The 20,760-nt window shown below is 41.2% G+C and overlaps 1 protein-coding gene across 1 annotated transcript in view; it reads right to left on the bottom strand.

Moving 5' to 3' along the window:
• LOC134615255 (vomeronasal type-2 receptor 26-like) overlaps window positions 1-20,760 on the bottom strand; it is a 117,186-nt gene that overhangs the window by 59,932 nt on the left and 36,494 nt on the right. The window contains exons 3-5 of the mRNA XM_063459742.1: window positions 9,677-10,459; window positions 9,177-9,558; window positions 8,692-8,954 (exon numbers count right to left, since the gene is read on the bottom strand). Coding sequence (XP_063315812.1) covers window positions 8,692-8,954; window positions 9,177-9,558; window positions 9,677-10,459 — 1,428 coding nt within the window. The remainder of the gene's footprint in view (window positions 1-8,691; window positions 8,955-9,176; window positions 9,559-9,676; window positions 10,460-20,760) is intronic.

The raw sequence follows: 20,760 nt of genomic DNA, 5'->3' as shown, positions 1-20,760 counted from the left end.
TACATTCTAAGGCTCGGTAATATGTCTTTTAAATCCACCTTTTGTGGGATTCCTGTTTTCTGCTTGTTGGGGTACAACTCCCATGACAGTAAATCAGCAGTTGCTAAGGCAAGTAAGGTATTGTCATGCATAAATAGGGGCATTAATTCTTGGGATGAAAATATAATTTTGCCTCTTTATAAATCACTGGTAATACCTCATCTTAACTATCCTGTGCAATTTTGGGCAGCTGTTCTGAAGAAAGATATTATGACACTAGAAAAAGTGCAGAGACTGGATACAAAATTAATAAAAGGATTGGAACATGTTAGTTCTGAACAAAGGTTAACACATTTAAACCTCTTAAGTTTAGAAAAATTGAGTCTCAGAGGGGATGTGATAACATTATAAAAATGTATCCGGGGCCAATACAAAGCATGGTGTGGAAATCTATCCATAAACAGGAATATATATAGGATAAAAGGTAACACATTTAGACTGGGAGAAAGGAGATTTAGTCTAAGGCAAAGGAAAGGTTTTTTTAAAAGTAAGAACAATAAAGATGTGGAATTCTCTGCTTGAAGAGGTGTAATTTTAACATTGTGGGGTAATTCTTAGTGAACCCAGGAGAGATCTGACTGTACTTTCGTGGTCAATAAATAATTTTTATCATAGTTGCAAAATTAGAAGTGCTTCAAACTGTTTTTTTTGCCTTTATTTGAATCAACAGCAAAACAGATATGGTGAGAGGCTGAACTTGATGGACTCACATTAGTGATGTCCCGAACAGTTCGCCGGGAACTGTTCGCCGGGAACTGTTCGCCGGCGAACATAGCTTGTTCGTGGCGAAAGCGGCGGGCGAACATATGCAATGTTCGGCACGCCCCCTATTCGTCATCATTGAGTAAACTTTGACCCTGTACCTCACAGTCAGTAGACACATTCCAGCCAATCAGCAGCAGACCCTCCCTCCCAGACCCTACCACCTCCATGACGAATAGGGGGCGAACCGAACATCGCATACGTTTGCCCGCCGCGTTCGCCATGAACAAGCTATGTACGCCGGCGAACAGTTCCCGGCGAACTGTTCGGGACTAATCTAACTCACATCTGTTTTAAGTCTATGTAACTATTTAACTTTGGCATACCTCCACATTCGTTGATAAAGTTGATAGTTGTTCTGATCAAGACTCTTAATATACTTGAAAGTCAACAATATTACACTATGAGTTTTTTTTCTTTTTTTTATAGATACAATGATATTATGTATAATATTTAAACTGTTTGAATTTCAAGAAGACATAAATAAGTGTCATTTGCTGATTTATTGTGCACTCCCCAAATTCTTTATATAACATGTTGTGACAGACCCCCTGGCACCCCAACTGGGTGCCTCCGCCAATCGATGCTTCCTAGCTGATGCTGTGGACCATAAGCACTGCACCGGACACCATCAGCACCATAGCCACGTAGCCAACGCAGCTTGGCTGGGGTCTCGCTGTCCTCCACCCACCCTGGACCTAAGCTAAGGATCAGGCATCTAGTGGGTAGACCTCTCCTCCTCCAGAGGGTATATCAGGTCTGGCTGTGTAGGCCTTAAAAAGCTAGTGATTATAGCCAGTATAGTAATCCAAAGAGCAATCACAGGAGCAGGAGTTATAGCTGGTATAGCAGATATAGCAGTTCCCTCCAATAAGCAACAAGACTCTGTATTGAGGGTGAAGTAAGACTGTTTTAATGGTAGCCACACTGTCCGTTTATGCAAGTCCCCAAGCAATGAGTCCGCCCATATGGACCTTGTTGGGGACAGGGACACAAACTTACAAAACCAATAATAATGATACATTGACAATGTAAGGCATACATGGCATTCAGTCCCTCCCCTCTGCCTGGGAGATAATTGAGTCAGATACTGCATTAACCCAATTATCTCCAGGCAGAAAAAAACACATTTCTAAAAAGTCCCAAAAGTACAGTAAAAACAGATAATATCCCCAAAACAGTTCCAGGGAATCAGGGCTAACGGTCGGTTTCTCTGTCTGGAGTACAAAAGTACATAACTCACATGAACAGAGCCTTTTCAAGTGCATTGGGCAAGGTATATTGCAGGGTCCATAGTCCTGAGGCAAGAGGATGGCCAACAGGCCCCTCCTTGTGTTTTTAGGTTTTGTGCTGAGGTAGGTAATCATTAGCTCTGGGGATAGTTGCTACTTCGAACTAGTGCCATTTACACCTTGTGTTTTCTATTTTTGTTATACCCCCACATTGGTTGCTAGGTTCAGGACATCATTACACTTCTTTCAATTGGCTGAATATCAGCACAGGATGACAAATAAGGGTGCAAGTTTAGGAGAGAGAACATTGCACTTGTCTTTGTATTTTGTATCCGACCATCAGTTTTGCTGAAGGAGTTCCTGGACTCATCAAGATATACCATATGCAGTATCTCACAAAAGTGAATACACAGGGTTTAGACATTAATAGCTGTGTGTTGAGTTATTTTTAGGGGACAGCAATTTTACACTGTTATACAGGTTGTACACTTACTACTTTACATTGTAGCAGTGTGTCATTTCTTCAGTGTTGTCACATGAAAAGATATAATAAAATATTTACAAAAATGTGAGGGGTGTACTCACTTTTGTGATATGCTGTATCTGGTGGCAAGCCTATTTCAATATACCTTTATAGTGCAAATTGTATTACAGTTTTTACGTTTCTATACATTACACAATATGTTGTATTTTTTACATTCTTGAATGATTTACATTCCAAAATGTGAGGATTTGATGATTATTATCTGCATCTTGAGAGATACGCCAACACTTACATACATACACCCCTGCATTCACAAACAAGTTCTTAACACACATACATCACTGCATTCCTAATCTGGACAGTTCCTGTTTTCTTTCAGTCTGGAACTGGAACCCGTTAATTGATTTAAAAAGATCATTAAAGGCAGTTTGTGGAATTCTGCAAATAAATAATATTAAAGTTTTATAGCAAAGTCAATATTTGGAGTCAATTTCTCAGTTAAACTATGCTGGGAAACCTCTAAGTTTCTCAATTCACACGTGTCTTCATCCCAAAAAATCCCCGATTCCGAGTTACATTTTATCAAAATACCACAATTAAAAAATCTAACACACTGTTCAGCATCATTCATTGATTTTACTTAACAAACAAAAAAAGGTGTAGTTTGTGGCGCTAAGAGACAGCTGCTGGAACACACTAGTGGGATTTAATCACCACAATCCCACAGTAAGCATAACACAGAAATACAAGAAAGTATGCAGCGCTCGTGGTGAATACACACAGTAATATATTAATGGTATATCCCAAGGTGTGTGTGTAAGATGAAGGTAAATACCTTATTATAATAGGTCTCTATAAATATAGCTCCTATACATCATAGAAAAAGGTCATAGTATTATACTGCAGTGTAAAATAAATCAAATACAGCAGTCTTAATGGTCCCACTCACATGGGTTGGAGCCTGTCAATGAATAAACTGGCTCAGGTAAAAGCGCTTAGGGAGGAGTTTTCTTTGAAGTCCACAAGGCTGGAGCTTGAACCTCAAAATGTGAGGGAAATAGAGCAGGCAAAAACACCAATTTTAGAAATATATCCAAAGTATTATTTATTAAAAAACGTATAAAATCTTACATTTCAAATTGGGTAATGTCAGCATCAAGCACAACGCGTTTCGACGTCACAATACGTCTTCCTCAGGTGCAGTATTGTATTCAAGCTCAACATACATTTAAATAAGCAATTTTGCCCGGGAAACGGGTACAAGGAACCCGCCCCCTTTGTCCATCAACCAATCACGTAAGTCCGTCTAATCTGTAACTCCGGACTCTGACGTGGTGGTTATCACTTCCGTGTTTTTTTGCGTTCCACCGCTGGTACTTCCGGGTTCACGTGCGTTCCACTTACGGTGTTCATGCGTTCCAGCAGTGATCAAGTCCATATTTGCTCGAAATCATGAAAGTTAATAGTCCAAGCTTAATTCCAGCACACACAGGATGGAATTAGCTCGAGGCAAAGAAGGAAAAAAGGGGGAAAGTATGCAAAAAATCATCAATATAAAATACCCTAATCAAGAGAACTAATTTATAACATATCAACATAATTTAATTGTATATACATAATAAAAGCATATATAAAAAAAATATTAAATATAATTATACATTTCAAAATCAATATTCAGGCCATTAGGAGAGAGGGTTTCCAATTCAAAGATCCATTTCATCTCAGTTTTATTAAGGATCTTTATATGGTCACCCCCTCTCCATGGCTTAAAAACTCTGCTCCCCTACACTTTGTATACCCATAAAGTGCAAATTTTTTGTATCACCATTGTGGATTATGCAAGTAAATAGTATTTGGGGAACAAAGTATAATTTGGTGCTGCTATCACCAAGTGTGAATCACTCCAACACACAAAAAAAACAATACAGTGAAAGATAAAATTGTGGTGAGAGCACTCAGAACATGCAGAAATAAAAAATATATTACCAGACTTGATTAAAATGGGAATATCTAAAACAATAAAGCACAAACACATAGAGTAATATTGTCATAAAAGAGATAAAATTATTACATGATACTGGTTACACTCACATATTGCTGAGTCACTTTAAAAGCTCACTGTCAGGGTACCTGAAGTCTCTACCTCCGAGAGAGGCAGAGACTTAGACGTCTATCCGTCCGGACGCCATGTTTCCTCTGTTCCTCGCGACATCCTGGTATTCGCAAGACGTATGCTTTGATCTCTAAAGACTTCTGGTGGCCTGCTTTACGTAGGGATACTAAAGAGTTCGTCGCTGCGTGTGAGGTTTGTACCAAGACGAAACAACCTCATACGCTCCCATGTGGATTCCTGCATCCCTTAGAGGTTCCAGAGAAACCATGGTCCTGTTTGGCCATGGACTTTATTGTCGATCTACCTATCTCTAAAAAACAGACCGTTATCCTCACCGTGGTTGACAGATTCACCAAGATGGCTCACTTCGTTCCTCTGCCTAAACTTCCATCCTCTCCCGAATTGGCAGAGATATTCGCAAGGGAGATTTTTCGTCTACATGGGATACCCTCCCAAATTGTATCTGACAGAGGCTCCCAATTTATTTCCCGTTTTTGGAGTTCCTTCTGCTCGCAACTAGGTATCAAATTGAACTTTTCTTCTGCCTATCATCCTCAGTCTAACGGAGCTGCTGAACGTACCAACCAAAAGATTGAACAGTATTTACGCTGTTTTGTTTCCGAACACCAGGACGATTGGGTCGGTTTGATTCCTTGGGCGGAGTTTGCACACAACAATCTCGTTTGCGATTCTACTCATTCAAGCCCCTTCTTCATGAATTATGGTTTTCATCCGTCTATTCTTCCTTCGGATTCTCCTTCCCAGGGGGTGCCGTCGGTTGATGTTCATGTTGCCAATTTGAGGAAGTTGTGGGATCAAACTCGACAAATCCTTATGCACAATTCTATGCTGGTTAAGAAACACGCTGATAAACGTAGAAGGGCGGCTCCGGTGTTTGTTCCAGGTGATAGAGTATGGTTGAGCATTTCACGTTTCATTGCTGAAACCACTAGTATGTAACAGATTTTCCTCCACAACAGCCTCTCCTCGCTCTGTTCAGGTGGAGGGTCAGGAGGAGTATGAGGTTAATTCTATTATTGATTCTCGAATCTCCCGGGGGAGAGTACAATATCTGGTCGATTGGAAGGGATATGGTCCTGAGGAGAGGAGTTGGGTACCTCAAGAGGATGTTCATGCTCCTCGTCTCCGCAGGGCGTTTCACTCCCGCTTCCCATCTCGTCCCGGTTCCTTCCGCCCGGTGGGCGTATCTGAGAGGGGGGGTACTGTCAGGGTACCTGAAGTCTCTACCTCCGAGAGAGGCAGAGACTTAGACGTCTATCCGTCCGGACGCCATGTTTCCTCTGTTCCTCGCGGTCCACCCGGTCACGTAAACGCCGGGCGCGAGGGCGTTACTTCCTTTTGTAGCATGGTGTCCGGAAACCGACGTCATGACGCCAACCCGGAACGACCTGTCACTCAGTCCGTTAGAGACTAATCAGGACTCGTCGGAGGCGTGTCTATCCCTCTTAGCCAGGGTATTTAAACGTGCTTCGCCCATTTGCTCATTGCCCTGTCGTGGTTCTAGCCTGCCTAGTCACACAGTGCTCTGGTGTTTTCAGTTATTCCTTTGGTTCCGACCCGGCTTGTTTGACTTACTCTGTTTACCTCTGTTATCCTTGACCCGGCTTGTTCCTCGCTTACCTGTCCTCTCGTTCCCTCGACCTCGGCTTGTCTCTGACCATTCTCTTTACTCTCCGTACGTTAGTCCGGCCATTCTAAGGTCCGGTATACGTACCCTGTACCTGTTTGTACTTTGCGTGTTGGATCCCTGTCCCGATCCTGACACTGACTCAGACTTAGGGCTTTTGTGGAGATGAAAATTCTTCAGCTTTGGACATCCTGTACCGGTTATACTTGGTCTGCACTGGGAAGTATTTCTTCAAATTACTCCAGGAAGCAAGATCCAATATAAAATTTCTTTATTATAAGGTAACTTGATTTTTAAAAAATAGTATCATACATCTTTATCCAATACAGGTAAAAACGTCCTTAAAAGCAAAATACCACGACGCGTTTCGGCACTCTCATCCTTTTTCAAGTGGTCTGGTCTTCTCATCTCCTGAATCTTCTTTAAATGCTCTGAAGTTTGGCGCCCTTTCGTCGGCGTCTTCTGTCTTTTCCGCTTTCGTCATTTCCAAGCGTCCATCAGTTACGTTGCGTCATGACGTCTGGCGCCTGCGTCATTCGTCCTCGTCCAGGCGTCAGCTTACATCATGACGTCTTATGGGCGCCGGACCCGGAAGTAATACCGGCGCCATATTTCAAAGTCCAAAACCATGCAAACTTGCCAGTTCGTTAAACTTTACATTACAAGACAATAGTGAGTAATATTTAGAGGGAAGAAGAGAATCAAGTGCATACTTATTTTCCACATATAGCAATAAATTAATATAGGGATATTCTATACCTATTAAGAAAGGAAGGAAATCAGGGTTATTAATGTTTTTAAACTTTTAAAATTATATATACTAAAAAAAACACATCTAAAAAAACTTTTAAAATTACATATAAAATTGTAAAATTATATACATGAATTAATCTCGAAGTCGATATTGAGGCCATGGGGGGATAATGATTCCAAATTAAAAATCCGTTTCATCTCATTTCTGCTGAGGAGACTATCTATATCTCCCCCTCTCCAATGGGTTTTTACGGCCTCTATTCCTATAAATTCAAAACCATTTATGTTCCCTCCATGTACCTCTAGAAAATGTTTAGAGACATTGTGCAAAGTGAATTTCCTATTTATATTGTACACATGCTCCCTCATTCTTATCTTCAGTAATCTCGACGTCTTCCCAATATATTGTATGCCACAAGGACATATTATCATGTATATCACATTTTTTGAGTTACATGTAATAAATTATTTGATCTCATGTGTTTTTTTATTCTGAAACGAGGTAAAATGGGTGACTTTTTGGTTCTTATTTTTTCTTAGGGCACACCCTCTACATCTTCCACAATAGTAGAAGCCTTTTTCCTTTTTGAACATGGATACACCTTGAGAGATTCTTTCTTTATCTAAAAAACTTGAGGTCAGAGTTTGTTTAATATTCTTCGCTCCTCTAAATATCAATTTTGGTTGTGTCCCTAAATATTGTTGCAGACTCTCGTCTTGTTCAAGAATGTGCCAGTTTGTCTTCATAATTTTTTGTAACTTTTTACTATGAGAACTAAAATTAAAAATAGCCGGTACAATCTTATTATTCTCCTTTTGTTCTTTTTTCTTATATATTAGAATATTTTCTCTTTTTTCTTGTCCTACTTTATTTTTAATATTATTCAGGGAATCTTGGTTGTATCCTTTCTCCATTAATTGGTTAATAAGTATCTTTGTTTGTTCTTCATATTGATCATCTTCAGTGCAGTTACGTCTTAATCTTAAAAATTGGCCCTTTGGTATATTTGTTAACCAAGGTTTAAAGGTTTCTGAGTGCTCTCACCACAATTTTATCTTTCACCATTGTGGATTAAATTATTATGTGCCGATACAGAGTGATTAAGGACTCCCTTTTCAGTGTTCCTGAGGTGTTCACAGATTCTAACTTTCAAAGGTCTAGTCGTACGTCCCACATATTGTAGTCGCACGTGCATGACAATAAATAGATCACATTATTAGTATTGCATGTGATAAAATCTTTTACTACATATTCCTTTTTCGTTTTATTGGAAAATAATTTTTCTGTTTTTCTATTGATAATTTTGCTACTATTGCATGCTTTGCAGTTTCCACAATTGTAGAAACCCTTTAAATCTTTACCCATAACATCTTTATTTTTTTGGGAGTTTTTAGGTATAAAACTACTGGTGAAAATATTTTTAAAGTTACTGGCTCCTCTATATACTATTCGTGGTTTCTCACCCACGAAAGTAGCGAGGTCTTCATTTAGTTTCAAAATATGCCAGTGTGTTTTAAGAATTTTATGAAATCTATAGCTTTGGGAATTAAAATCACATACAAAAGAAACTTGCTTCTCTTGTATAATATTCTCTTTTTGTTTATATTGTAAAAGATCCCCTCTTGGCTTTGTACAAATTTCATCAAATTGGGTTTCTACCTGTTCCCTTTCGTATCCTTTCTGATAAAATTGTTTCTTCAGGATGTCAGATTGTTCAATAAAAGTGTTGTCATCAGTACAATTACGCTTTAATCGCATGAACTGTCCCTTAGGAATATTGGAAAGCCAAGTCTTGAAATGGCAACTGTCGATGTCAATAAAACTATTGACATCGACAGTTTTGAAGAACGTTTTGGTCTTTACTGTCCCATTCTCTATGAATATTTTCAAGTCCAAAAAATGCACTTCCTGACGGCTAATTTCTGAGGTCAATTTAATGCCCCATGTATTGTCATTAAGAAAAAGCAAAAATTCATCCAAAGAAGTTCTACTTCCCTTCCATATGAAGAATATATCATCTATGTACCGCCTGTACAGGACCAAGTTCGCCTCCCAGTCATGCTGAGCATATATAAAAGACTCTTCCCAGTATGCCATAAACAAGTTGGCATAACTGGGGGCGAACTTGGTCCCCATGGAGTTACCTCTTCTCTGGATATAGAACTCATTTTCGAACCAGAAAAAATTGTTCTGCAATATGATTCTGATCCCATCAACAATAAACCTGATCTGTTGGTCTTTAAAGGAATTAGCTGCTCTCAGAAAATGTTCTACTGCCTCACAGCCCACATGATGTTCAATGACCGTGTATAGACTACCCACGTCACTGGTTACTAAAATATATCCATCTACCCAGACAAAATTGTCTAATGTTTGAAGAAGGTTGATAGAGTCCTTTAAGTGAGCCTTAGTTTTAAGAACCAAAGGTTGCAAAAGGGTATCAATGTATTGCGACAGGGGTGATAACAAAGAGTCCACCCCTGCCACAATAGGTCTACCTGGAGGTAGTACTGGATCCTTGTGGATCTTAGGAAGGACATAGATGACGGGAATCATAGCATGTTCCTTATTAAGAAACCTATACTCATCTCTATTTGATTTTACTTACCTGGTTTTTATAATTAAATAATGGGATGTTTTTTACATGTTTTTTTCTATTTAGGAATAAATTAATCTGCTGAAGACCCTCTGTCATGGCATGTACAGCATGGTATACACGAGGAGAAAGTCCATCAGGAGCAAAATTCGTAAAATCTGTAAGACGTTCCTTCCCAGTGCAATTATGAAGAGATATTTTATAAATGTCTTTAAGAACATGCCAACTCTGGTCTCCTACATCACAGCGAAAATGCAGCAGCCATAAATGTTTAAGGAAACAATCATCTGGATGATCTAATGGGTGGAAACTTTTAAAGAATGTCATCATATCTGGCATTTGTATTGGAAAATGCTCTAGAGCCAAGCTCCCATTAAATGTCTTTGGGTAAAACTCAAGTAAAAAATTGTTTACTGCAAAAGTAGGATTAAGGATTAATGTCCGATCTGCGAAAATATCTCCTGTTTCCCTGAAAAAATTTGCAACATACGGAGAAAATGTCCCACAAATAACTATAATATTAGCAGTGGATTCTTTAACAATGTTCCTGTAACTCTCTAAGACTCTGTCTGTGTCTCTTAATAAAATAACTTTTATTTTAATTTTAAAGGCCACACAAATTCCATTACTGGTCATGTGTTTAGTTAAAACCAGAGTTTCTTTCTCTCCACTGTCATCATCAGAGGCCAAAATACCAACCCAAGTCCACCCAAAGTGTTTCAGCAGCTTTGATAACACAGAATAACTAGTGTTATCACTTTGAAGTGTCCGAAAAAAGGTTGGATAAAGGTATCTGTCATTTAGGACATCATGAGTTGCTCCATAACTGATCTGCTCAAACAAAATGTTATTTATTATAAGATGTAAAAAATGGATAGCAGCATTGTTTGGAAACTCTATATCATGTTTGAATAAAATAATGTGTTTAATTCTCTGTATATCATATATAACGTAGCATTGCACACGTTCCCAAATCCCTATGCAGAGTTAAATAGCAAAGGTTTTTAATACCACAGTAAAAGATATTATAGTGTAAGCTCACCTGCCACGTCAAGGCAAAACCTCTTAGGTGAGTCCTACACCAACAATTCACCTTGCTACTTTCAGCTAAAAATCTAAATCTCAAATACGACTGACAGCTGTACAAAAGAATCAACCCTTAATTGACATGCTTTGCAATACGAGTAAGAGTTATCTGAATGGTTGGCTAGTTAGCCATTTTTTATGGGGAGTGGCTAGTGGATTGGGAACCATTAGCCATCTGGGGGGAAGCATGCCATTGCTTGGGCAGGTGAACAATAGCATGTCAACCCTCTCTATTTAATTAATTAGAGCCCCCACCCAACAGCCGTGGGTTAAGGTTTGGTGGACACTAGGTCCTCCCCCTTAATATCATAATTAGCACACCCATCTGCTGGGGACAGTAGGCAGGGCCGGACTGGGACAAAAATTCAGCCCGGGCAATTAAAGGCAGAGCAGCCCCCTATTAGGGGTCAGAAAGGGGGCATGTCATGTCACCACCACCAAATGAGTATGTTAATGTCACGCTTCTCCAGAGCATCCAGTGTTTTTAGATGGAAGTAAATGCCATGTTGTTTCTTTTGGGGAGCAAGCATGCGCTGTGTTTGCTGCCGATTTGTCTCTGGTGTCCTCAATAGTGGGATGCCAGAGATCAAAACAGGAACAGGGTTGTTAAAGTGTTGTGCATGTGTGGGGATGTTCCCTGTGGTGTTGTATATGTTTGGAGGTTGCATGTGTGTAGAACAGACTTTTTGTGTTGTATTGTGTGTAAAGGGGTCTGTTTGTGGCGTACTGCATGTGGCTAGGGACTGCAGTCTGTGTTTCTGGGTTGTAAAGTATGTGTGTGTGTATTTATATAGGGCCTGTGTAGTGTGTGGGCCTAGTGGATGTAGTGTGTGCATGTAAAGATCTGTACTGTGTGTTTGTGAGTGTATCTAGGGGCTCTAGTGTGTGTATGCATATAGGAGCTGTACAGCACATGTGTATAGGTGCAGTGATGTATGCATAGGTGGTGTAGTGTGTACAGGGGGTGCGAAATATGTATTTATAGGGGATATAAATTACTGTGTTTGCATGCAGGAGGTGTAATGTGTGTGTTTAAAGGGTCATAACGCATGAAAGTGCAGGGAGTGTAATGTATGTTTAGGGGGTATAGAGTGTGTATGTGAGTGCCGGGGGTATAGTGTGTATATAAGGGGTATAGAGAGTGTGTGAAGTGTGTTTGTGTGTAAGTGCAGGAGGTGTAGTGTGGATATAGGGCTATAGAGTGTGTGCTGTGTGTTAATGCAGGGGCTGTAGTGTGTATATAGAGGGATAGAGTGTGTTTAGTGTGTTTGTGTGTTAGTTCAGGGGATGCTGTGTGTGTAGTGTGTTAGTGCAGTTAAGCAGTATGTTTGTGTGAGTGCAGGGGGTACAGTGTGTGTGCTAGTGCAGGGGGTGCAGTATGTTTGTGTGTTAGTGCAGGGGGCAGTATGTTTGTGTGTTAGTGCAGGGGGTGCGGTGTGTGTAGTGTGTTCGTGTAGGGGAGCAGTATATTTGTGTGTTAGTGCAGTGTGTGTATTGTGTTTGTGTGTTAGTGCAGAGGGTGCAGTGTGTTTGCATGTTAGTGCAGTGTGTAGGGTGTTTGTGTGTTAGTGCAGGGGCTGCAGTGTGTTTGTTAGTGCAGGGGGTGCCGTGTGTTTGTGTAGTGTGTAGTGTGTTTGTGTGTTAGTGCAGGTGGCGGCAGTGTGTTTGTTAGTGCTGGGGGTGCAGTGTGTTTGTGCAGTGTGTGTAGTGTGTTTGTGTGTTAGTTCAGGGGGTGCAGTGTATTTGTGTGTTAGTGTAGTGTGTTTGTGTGTTAGTGCAGGGGGTGCAGTGTGTGTGTGTGTGTGTGTGTGTGTGTAGTGTGCGTATGTGAGGGGGTGTATATAGTGGATGATATGGCCATACAGTATTAATTTAAGAATTAAACAAAAAAAGTAATAAAAATAAATGATAATACCATTTACTCTCCCCTTTTAACTTGGCAGGGGAGAGAGGAAGCATTCACATACCTGGTGGTCCAGTGAGGGGGGGGCACGCCACGCACCGATCCCAGGTGGTCCAGCGGCAGGTAATTCAGTCTGTACCCCGCAGGGTACAGACCATGTTTCTCTCCCTCTCGCGAGCGCTGTTTTTTCAGAGCGTTGCCACGGGTTACCATGGCAACACTCTGATAATCTCGGAGCTCGCGAGAGGAAGAGAAGGAAGCTGCTCGGCGTTCTCCCCTCTGGCCCATGATGGGAGACAGGACTCCACCTTGGGGCCGGTGCTGCCCTGCATGGGCCGGCAGGAGAGATCTCTTGATCTTTCCTGCCGGCCTCGGCCCATGGCCATCGCGGCCCACCGGGCATTTGCCCGGTTTGCCCGATGGCCAGTCCGGGCCTGACAGTAGGTCATTCCCCCAGCTTTTTAAGCATTAGAGTACACCAATAGGTATATTTAATGCTTGTCATTTTCCCTTAACCCTTGCATCAACAAAAAAACACCCCATAAAAAATTTCTGAACATCCAAACTAATTGTTTTCATCTTTTTGACAAATTGATTCAGACAAAACCGTTTTTTTTTTTTTTTAACATGCTCAAATCTAGTATTTACTTTACTAGCATGAGATAAGATCATTAGAAAGCTCCCCTTACAGCTTCAGTCCTAGGTGATTTTGCCAAACATGTGTATGAAAAAATGTCATGCAGACTTATAGGAACTTTACCTATGTTTTACAAGATTTGGGGGGAATAGTTAAAGGGTTAAAATTTATTTAGTGATCTTTCACTAGGCTAAAACCAGCTCTGACCAGTTTATTACTACATAAGCTCTGTAGATAAGAAAAGAAAAACGTGCAGTTTGTCACACATGCCAAACTTTCTAGTAGCAGGAAAAGCAATGCCGTTATTATAATAATAAATCCATCTCCTTCAATATGATTGCACAAAACAAAAAATGATGTACACCTCTTTAAGTCTCAAACCTTCTGTTAGAAAGCCCATGTAAACACCTGCTTTATATTTAGCAATTGAAGTACCTATTTAGCTTACTTCATGCTGGAGTTTGTTGCTCCCCAAGCACTTAAGGGTGTGACGGGACTTACAGTGAAATGGCTGCAGCATTAAGAAGTCCCCCTGGTAAAATAGAGGAGCCCTAAAAGATGGTTTTCCCATTATGGCACTAAATTTGCAAAGACCCAATATAGGCAAGTTCATTTTTAGACCTGTACCGATTAGTGTCATAAACCTCCCCCCCCCCCCCCCCCCAAAAAAAAAAATCTTTATAATCTAAAAATGAAAATCCAGTCTGGACCTGATCAAATCCCAGGAATGCTGTTGAAGCTCAGTGAGACGGTAATTACTAAAACTGTCACAACCCTAATTAACGAATCCTTGGTGTCTGGATACATAACCAAACTTTGGCAGACTGCAAGAGTAGTGCCTATCCATAAAATTGGTGATACTACTTTGGTTTCTAACTATCGCCCAATATCATTGCTCCCAGTATTGTCAAAAATCTTAGAAAAATGTGTCCACACGCAACTATGTGAGTATTACCAACAATTTAACTATTTGGCCCCTGATCAACCAGGTTTTCACCTGAATCACTCCACTACAACTGCCCTCTCAAAAGTTTACAAGGACATCCAAACTAGCATGGAATAGTGATGTACCGAACGGTTCGCTGGCGAATAGTTCCTGGCGAACATAGCGTGTTCGCGTTCACCACGGCGGGCGAACACATGCACGGTTCGATCCGCCCCCTATTTGTCATCATTGAGTAAACTTTGACCCTGTGCCTCACGGTCCGCAGACACATTCCAGCCAATCAGCAGCAGACCCTCCCTAGCAGACCCTCCCACCTCCTGGACAGCATCCATTTTAGATTCATTTGGAAGCTGCATACATTTTTTTCTATTTGTTTTTTAATTTTTAATTTTTTTTAATTCTTTATTTTTGTAGTGCATGGAGGTATAACAAATGAGCTTGTGGTACCCCAACGGCATTCCTCATGCTTTTCAAGTAACAATTGTAACAATAGGGTATATGTTAAAAACAGGTGTGAGGAAGGCTGAACTTGATGGACGCAAGTCTCTTTTCAGCTATCTAACTATGTAACTATGTAATACCCTAGTCTGCACGGAGCCCTCCATGGGTGAAGATGGATTAATTTTTTTTTTGCGCTCGGGTTTTTTATTTTATTTTTAAGTTCGACGGGTATGATGGCTTTTCATTTGGTCTTTTTTGGGGCTGAAAAATTAAGATTTTAGAAAAAAGAAGACGTTGAAAAGTAAGTTGAATTTTACTTTACAGGGTAGTAATTTTATTCCCCCCTCACTATTTTTTAGGGTGAGGGGGGTAGGTAGGGGCTTTTTTATTTGGGTGTGTGACTAGGGGCATGGGGACCCCTAGTCACCTTTGATGTGGGAGGGGGGGGATTTTCATTTAGGGCCCCCACCCGCCGCTCTACACACACTATACACACTCTACAGACACTGCATACACTCAACACACACTGCAAACACTGCACACACACTATGCACACACTATGCACACACTGTACACACACTGTACACACTATGCACATGCTATACACACACACTACACACTGCACACAATATACACACACTATACACACACTGCACACACTACATGAACTACATACACTGCACACACTACATGCACTACACACACTGCATACACACTATACACACACACTATATACACACTATACACACACTGCATACACTATACACACACTGCATACACACTATACACACACTGCACACACTATACACACACTATACACACTATACACACACTATACACACTATACACACACTGCACACACTATGCACACACTATACACACAATGTACACACTATACACACACTGTACACACTATACACACACTGCATACACTATGCACACACTATACACACACACTGCATACGCACTGCACACACTGCATACACACTGCACACACTATGCACACACTACATGCACTACACACACTGCATACACACTATACACACACTGCACACTCTATACACACACTGCACACACACTGCATACACTATACACACTCTACACACACTGCACACACGCTGCATACACTATACACACACTGCACTAACTATACACACTGCACTAACTATACACACTGCATACACCCTATACACACACTGCATACACCCTATACACACACTGCATACACACACTATATACACACTGCACACACTATACACACATACTATACACACTATACACACTATGCATACACTATGCACACACACTGCATACACACTGCATACACACTGCACACACACTGCACACACTATACACACACTATACACACACTATACACACACTGTACACAATACATGCACTACACACACTGCATACACACTATACACACACACTATACACACTATACACACTATGCATACACTATGCACACACACACTGCATACACACTGCATACACACTGCATACACACTGCATACACACTGCACACACTATACACACACTATACACACACTATACACACACTGTACACAATAAATGCACTACACACACTGCATACACACTATACACACACTATACACACACTGCATACACTATGCAGACACTGCACACTCTATACACACACTATACACACACTGCACACACTACATGCACTACACACACTGCATACACACTATACACACACTATATACACACTGCATACACTATGCACACACTGCACACTCTATACACACACTGCACACACTATACACACACTGCCCACACTATACACACTGCACACACTACATGCACTACACACACTGCACACTCTATACACACACTGCACACACTGCACACACACTGCATACACTATGCACACTCTACACACACTGCATACACACTGCACACACTGCACACACACTATACACACTATATACACACTATACACACTATATGCACACACTGCATACACTATGCACACTCTACACACACTGCATACACACTGCACACACTGTACACACTGTACACACTATACACACACTGTACACACTATGCACACACTGCATACACACTGCACACGATATACACACACTACACACACTGCACAGACTATACACACTGCACACACTATACACACACTGCACACACTATACACACACTGCACACACTATACACACTGCACACACTATACACACACTGCACACACTACATGCACTACACACACTGCATACACACTATACACACACACTATGCACACACTGCACACTCTATACACACACTGCATACACTATACACATACTGCACACTTTATACACACACTGCACACACTCTACGCACACACTATACACACACACTATACACACACTGCATACACTATGCACACACTGCACACTTTATACACACTCTACGCACCCACTATACACACAATATACACACACTGTACACACTATACACACACTGTATACACATACATTTAAAAAAATGCAGTTGCTTTCTACATTTCAAAGTTGGGGAGGGGGGTGCCAAATAAAGGATATAGAGAGGAGCCATGTTTACACTGTATATAGAGGGGAGCCATGTTACTCTGTATATAGAGGGGAGCCATGTTACTCTGTATATAGAGGGGAGCCATGTTACTCTGTATATAGAGGGGAGCCATGTTACTCTGTATATAGAGGGAGCCATGTTTACATGGTATATAGAGGGAAGCCATGTTACTCTGTATATAGAGAGGAGCCATGTTTACACTGTATATAGAGAGGAGCCATGTTTACACTGTATATAGAGGGAGCCATGTTTACACTGTATATAGAGGGAGCCATGTTTACACTGTATATAGAGGGAGCCATGTTACTCTGTATATAGAGAGGAGCCATGTTTACACTGTATATAGAGGGAGCCATGTTACTCTGTATATAGAGAGGAGCCATGTTTACACTGTATATAGAGGGGAGCCATGTTACTCTGTATATAGAGGGGGGCCATGTTGATACCGGAGAAACTGACGGAAGCCAAGCACAGAGAGATGGACACAGGTTTCTTCAGGAAGGAAGAGATTCTTTATTCGGTTCACCAATCGGGACTCAGAGGGACTAATGTCACCAAAATACAACAGGTTCTGAGCCCCGGACAATAGTGCAGGCTCCTTATATAGGCATATAACTCCTCCCATATTAAGCTCCACCCGCACATTCTCTTAACCAATCAAAACAAATAAGAATTAACTTCCTGCTTGACCGCATGGCTTGTCCAGCACAATGGAGGAGGGGAATACTACATCCTGTATTCTCGCACATGCTCCGTACACTACTAATCGTATCTTACCACGTGCAACCAACCGACCGATACGTCAGCATATGCACGTACACATGCCACGTGGTAATCTCGGCCTACTAAATTAATTTTTACCGAGATTCCACCACATTCCCCCCTTTGATGCCTCTTGATATTTCACAATTACTTGAGGCATCACTTAACCTTGGTTTGCATATGCCTCAGGTTACCATGAACCAGACCAGACTTTTCCTATGATGTGAATCCCTCAACACTCCTCTTCCTGCATTGGTTCTCCCTGATCTAGAGCCTTATATTTATATATAGCCATTATCTGTGCTGCAGCCTTCCTTTCTGCTACATTTTCTATCAGGCTTTGCACAGACCTAACCACTAAGGGAATAAGACATGGCAGGAGTAGACACAACATTAAAATCAGTATGACTCCGCCTACCAATGCCTTAAGCCCTCCAAACTGCTCATACCAGTTACCAAACCAACTACTTGGATTGTACCCTTTCCATACCTGAGTAGGCACATGCGCTAGTTTAACCATATGGCTAGTAAGCTCAGCTATTGCTTGCCCTTCGTCATCTATTTGAAGACAGCAATTGCTCAGGTTAAACTTCCCACATACACCTCCCTCTACTGCCAATAGGTAATCCAAGGCTAATCTATTTTGGTACACTGCTGTCCTCATCCTGGTATTATGCTTCGCTAGAAGATTGAGCGCTTGTGAGGTCTCATTAGTAATAATCTCAACCACCGCCTGTAATCTTATAATGCGGTTGAGAATATAAATTGGTGTCCTATACCCGAAAGTACCATCCTCTGCCCACGTGGCTGGCCCATAATAATCTATAATACGCTGGGGAGGCCATTCATCATCTTCCCAGGCGCCTATCTCTATGGGTCCCCTTTTCTTTCTATGATTCACATCATACACTTTAACACCCAAAGTCTCACCTGTTTCAATAGGTAACAAGAAGAAGGATGGTTTGAGCATACCTAACACACATGCCCCTTCCCAGTCCTGTGGCAACTCCGAATAGGCCTTCTTACCACAGATCCAGTACAAATTTGCTGGGGCTTTCCAACTAGATGTGATAGATAAATCAAACCATACGTCCTTTAAATTGGCATATCTTGCAAACGGGTTAGATGGTTCTGAGACATTTGAAGCCGACCACCAAGTTGTATTCTTTGTATCATCATCATAAGCTTTTTGCCCTAGACAAGTTAATTCTCCTACAGAAGTATTAAACATCATTCCTTTCCTTGCTATGCAAACATAACCTATGATGGAGGTCTTTAATCTCCACTCAGATTTACCTCTAACACTCATCTGATAATCGGCTTGTGAAGATATTAATTCTTCAACTGCCTCAGAACCGGACATTACCTCCTTTGCTTCCCAAGGCCATTGGTCTCCAGTGTTAGTACCTCCACACACATAGCAGTTGGTTACATTAAGACTACCGGCAATACTCTCAGCTAAATCTATGAACAGGTTTTTAGTATTATGGGGGATTTTATTATCTATACTCATCTCTTCATAAAACGAATGGAATACCTGATGAGTTTGGGAGGTTACCGTATCGGTCTCTATCCCTATAAACAATACTGTCCCAGGGTCTAAACCCGTCCCGTATATTTGAAACCCAAATAAATTACCATATATATCCAAGAATTGGTCAGGATTATTTATAAGAATATGGACTGGATTGCATTCCATAGACTTACAGTATGGATTGGTAGGCAACTTAGTCACAATCATGTCCTTGTCTGCTGTCTGTCCCCAAGTTGCCCACCCCACACAAGACCAATATGGGCAAAAATTATAATCCCTATTTGGGCATCTAGGACTCACATACTTATTTTTACTACTGGGACATATATATTTATCATTAGACCCATACGTTCTCTCCCATCTAAGATCCCCACATACATTCCACGGCTTTCTACCACTTGATATTGCTTTACATGCATCAAATAGTAGAACACCCGAAGAATGTACGGATTCTAACACCATTTTGTTTATTAGGGTCCCCTGAGGATCTCCATTCCTGAGAGTCAACCAAATTGTACGGGATTGATACTCTGGATTGAAGCACTTAGGTTCTCCTATCCCTAAATGGCATACACTATACTCTACATTTAAGTATCTACACCTAGACACATCACCTTTACACTCATATTGCGAATGCCAAATTAGGGTCTGGGAAATATGGTTACCTGTTCTTGTAGTCTTAATGCATACCTCACAGCTAGGAGTGTCGGTACCTCTACCTTCCTGAATATAAAAATACATATAAATAAACATTATCACAAATACATCTTTCGTCGGCTGCATCCTCAGTCTTCGTCCGTGCGATGGCACCTCAGCTTCCAGGCGTAAGGGCTGCAGGGAATGGAATTCTGCTTGTCTTCACAGGGGTCCCTTCGAGACTTTCCTGGCTTTTAAACTACACGTCGGTGAGCGGACAGGCTTTATTATGGCCGTCTTAACACTCACTTATCAATCTCTGAAACAATAAAATTAATAATCCACAAGGTTCCTCGTCACTCCGACTGAGTCGTGCGCTTTAACCGGATCTTGCAGGGATTCTCTGGATCTGATGTAGCTTGCCAAGAATCCACCGCTGCTGGTTTAACCCTGGAGTGATGAATCCACGGAGTCACTTCGGCCACTTTTATCGCTGTAGGGGTAGACAAAAGGACATAAGGACCTCTCCACTTGGGCCCTAACGGTACATTATTCCACTCTTTAATCCACACTTGGTCTCCTGGGTGGTAACTATGAACTGGGGGATAAATATTCACAGGTA

This window comes from Pelobates fuscus, chromosome 6 (genome assembly GCF_036172605.1).
Source record: "Pelobates fuscus isolate aPelFus1 chromosome 6, aPelFus1.pri, whole genome shotgun sequence".
NCBI lineage: Eukaryota > Metazoa > Chordata > Amphibia > Anura > Pelobatidae > Pelobates > Pelobates fuscus.
Note: the sequence above shows the minus strand (reverse complement) of the source record. Positions and strands in the feature narration are given on the sequence as shown.